We start from the raw sequence: 3,387 nt of genomic DNA, 5'->3' as shown, positions 1-3,387 counted from the left end.
TTTTTTTTTTTTTTTTTTTTTTTTTTTTTTTTGAGACGGAGTTTCGCTCTCGTTACCCAGGCTGGAGTGCAATGGCGCGATCTCGGCTCACCGCAACCTCCGCCTCCTGGGTTCAGGCAATTCTCCTGCCTCAGCCTCCTGAGTAGCTGGGACTACAGGCACGCACCACCATGCCCAGCTAATTTTTTTGTATTTTTAGTAGAGACGGGGTTTCACCATGTTGACCAGGATGGTCTCGATCTCTTGACCTCGTGATCCACCCGCCTCGGCCTCCCAAACTGCTGGGATTACAAGCGTGAGCCACCGCGCCCGGCCTTTTTTGTTGTTTTTAAACAAAAATACAAATATCCAGGATCAGAGGACTGGTTAAATTATGATACCAACAGAACCACATAGTTCTTCTAGGGGCTAATTTTTGTTAAATCCAGAAGAGGAAAAGCAAAAACAAAAACGAATAGTGGAATTAATGAGGGATGTTTTTGGAAAAGGTCGGGAATTAAGTCCAAAATTATTTCCGGTGAAACACTGACTTGAGGCCTTCATCTGTAACAGGATGGTTGAGAGGAGTGATGGTATTCAAAGGGAAGTCATCTTTAATGCTGACGTGAAAGGATCACTGTGATCAAAGTCTTTTCAACAGACACATATTTTGCTACAAGCATTTCAGGAATATTTGCAAAGTATAGGAGGTTTGGCAGAAACTGGTGTGAAACAACAAAACCAAGTACAATATGGACTTTCTCCCAGAGAAGACATTCTGCAGCCACCACCTCAATCCCATTCATCTTTCTTATCGACAGCATTTGAGACTATCTATGTTGTTGACCCTTATTCATCATCCTTAATTATTTCCGTGTCTTTGACCTCTTGCTCCTGGTTATAGTATAACCAAAAATTTTCTTCAGTCCCCTATTAAATCAGAGTCCAAGAGCAGAATAAACTCAAAGTCTATCAGCCTTTTAGTTATAGGAGGTACAAAGTTTAATCATTCTCAGACACAGCACTGTGATAGCTTCATTTTGCAGATGAATTGTTCAATAATGCGTTTGAGGAATGTCAAACAATTTCCTAAGCAAGAATTGTGTGTTAATTTGTCTCAGTTTTGTCCTTCCCACCCTTCACAGGCAAGTAAGCACTTTTTTTTTTTTTAAGACAGGATCTGACTCCATGGCCCAGGCTGGAATGGCGTGATCATGGCTCATTGCAGCCTAAATCTCCTGGGCTCAAGTGATTCTCCCACCTCAGCCTCCCAAGTAGTTAGGACCATAGGCATACATCACCATGCCTGGCTAATATTTAAAATTTTGTAGAGACCAGGACTTGCCCAGGCTGCTGTCAAACTCCTGGCCTCCGGTTATCATCTATCTTGGCCTCCCAAAGTGTTGGGATTATAGGTGTGAGCCACCATGCCTGGCTCGATTATATGCAGGCATACTATAGCCTGCATATAAGAAAAAAAAAAAATTCGAGGAAAATTTTGTTTTGCTAAGCATAACCTGTTTGACAACAAATTGCATTTTTTGGAGGCATCATCCTTAAATTTACCTGCATATTAATTTATCCATTTGGATTATTTTCTATTTAAGATTTTCTGGCCAGGCGCGGTGGCTCATGCCTGTAATCTCAGCACTTTGGGAGGCTAAGGCAGGCAGATCACAAGGTCAGGAGTTCGAGACCAGCCTGGCCAACATGGTGAAACACGGTCTCTACTAAAAATACAAAAATTAGCTAGGTGTGGTGGCCGCCGCCTGTAATCCCAGCTACTTGGGAGGCTGAAGCGGGAGATCGCTTGCTTGAAACCGGAGGTGGACGTTGCAGTAAGCCAACATCAGGCCACTGCACCCCAGCCTGGGTGACAGCCACTGCACTCCAGCCTGAGCAACAGAGCTAGACTCCATTTAAAAAAAAAAAACACAAAAACGTGGTGAGAATATTAGAATGAAATTCAGTTTTTGCTTAGATCCTGTTTCATGGATGTCTGACTCTACTCAAGGAGGTGTTGGGGATACAGAATCTAAGCACTAACGGTCCTCGGAGGTCTTCTGGAGAGAAGTTTCCCTGTCCATTTTCCTTAGGAATCGTCTTTATGACATCCCTCTGTGTGCGAAGAAACCCACGATGGAGCCTTCCATTCAGGAAGGTGACGGCCGGCAAGTCCATTTCCTGACATGCAAAATGCAGGTAATTGACTTGCTAATACATCGAATCCGGCACGGCCTTGCAATGACAAGGGTCCCACCTCTAGTTTATCGTTTCCTGGCTGTGTGGACCTTATACGCCGGGAAGTCCTTCACTTCGCGGAGCCTCCGTTTCTCTTCGGTAACATGGTTGTAATGATATCTACCTCCCACGGCAGATGTGACAAGTGAGCGGAGTCATGGAGAGAAAATGCCTAGCAAGGCCGCTCGAGTGGCTCACGCCTGTTAATCCCGGCACTCGGGGAGGCCGAGGCAGGAGGACCGCCTGAGCCGGGGAGTTCGAGATCAGCCTGGGCAACACAGTGGGATGCTGTCGCCGTGAAAAGTCAGCAGCGCGCGGCGGCGCGTGCCCGGCGGGCCGAGGCGGGCGTGCCCCTTGAGCCCAGGAACGGTGAGGCTGGGGTGACGTCGTGCCGCAGCGCTCCAGCCTGGGCAACACAGCAAGACCCTTTCTAAATAAATGTCAACACCAATAAATAAATAAATGGATTTTTAAAATGAAAGACTTGTTCTGGAGGATTGGCTACACAGTGCAATTAAATAAAACGAAAATCCAGGGCTTCTGCAGCGGGCAAACGGTTCGGCAGCTCCAGCCAGACCCCGCCTCCAAGCCGCAAGCCCCGCCCACCCCGGCCCGCACGCTCCGCACCGCCCCGACGCGCCTGCGCAGGCCGCGCTTCCGGCGGCCGAGGCCATGCGGGTGCTGGTGCGGCGCTGCTGGGGGTCCCGGCTGGCTCGCGGCGCCAGGCCTGGGGGGCCGAGTCCCCCGTGGCGAGCGCTGGTCGGACTCGGCGGGGAGGACGGCCGGGACGCCAGAGTCCGCGAGAAGCCGCCCTGGAGGGTGCTCTTCTTCGGCACGGACCGGTTCGCCCGCGAGGCGCTGCGACTCCTGCACGCCGCCAGGTATCCGGGCCAGGGATCCGGGAGCCCGGCGGCTGAGGGCGCCCAGGGCGCGCCGGGACGGCCGGCCCCGAGGGTGTCGGACTTCCGGTCGCGGAAAGCAGCGGCGCCGGAGCGGTGTGTGCCCGGGTCTCGGCGTTCCCCGGCGCCCGGAAGCTGCGCCGCACCCGCGGGTCAGCCTCGGGGCGCCCCGCCCCCGCCCCGCCGTCCCGTTCCCGCCGCCCCCGCCCCGCCGTCCCGTTCCCGCCGCCCCCGCCCCGCCGTCCCGTCCCCGCCGCCCCCGCCCCGC

General features: G+C 52.4%; 1 protein-coding gene across 1 annotated transcript in view; it reads left to right on the top strand.

Moving 5' to 3' along the window:
• The first annotated feature begins 2,863 nt into the window (after positions 1-2,863).
• Positions 2,864-3,387, top strand: part of MTFMT (mitochondrial methionyl-tRNA formyltransferase) — a 31,171-nt gene continuing 30,647 nt past the window's right edge. Inside the window, exon 1 of the mRNA XM_032250971.1 lies at positions 2,864-3,101. Within this exon, the coding sequence (XP_032106862.1) occupies positions 2,893-3,101 (209 nt within the window). The 5' untranslated portion in view covers positions 2,864-2,892. The remainder of the gene's footprint in view (positions 3,102-3,387) is intronic.

The sequence above is a fragment of the Sapajus apella genome, unplaced genomic scaffold (assembly GCF_009761245.1).
Source record: "Sapajus apella isolate SASKATOON/1434 unplaced genomic scaffold, GSC_monkey_1.0 scaffold74, whole genome shotgun sequence".
In the NCBI taxonomy this organism is placed as follows: Eukaryota; Metazoa; Chordata; class Mammalia; order Primates; family Cebidae; genus Sapajus; species Sapajus apella.
The sequence above is the reverse complement of the archived record's forward strand: the minus strand, read 5'-3'. Positions and strand labels throughout refer to the sequence as shown.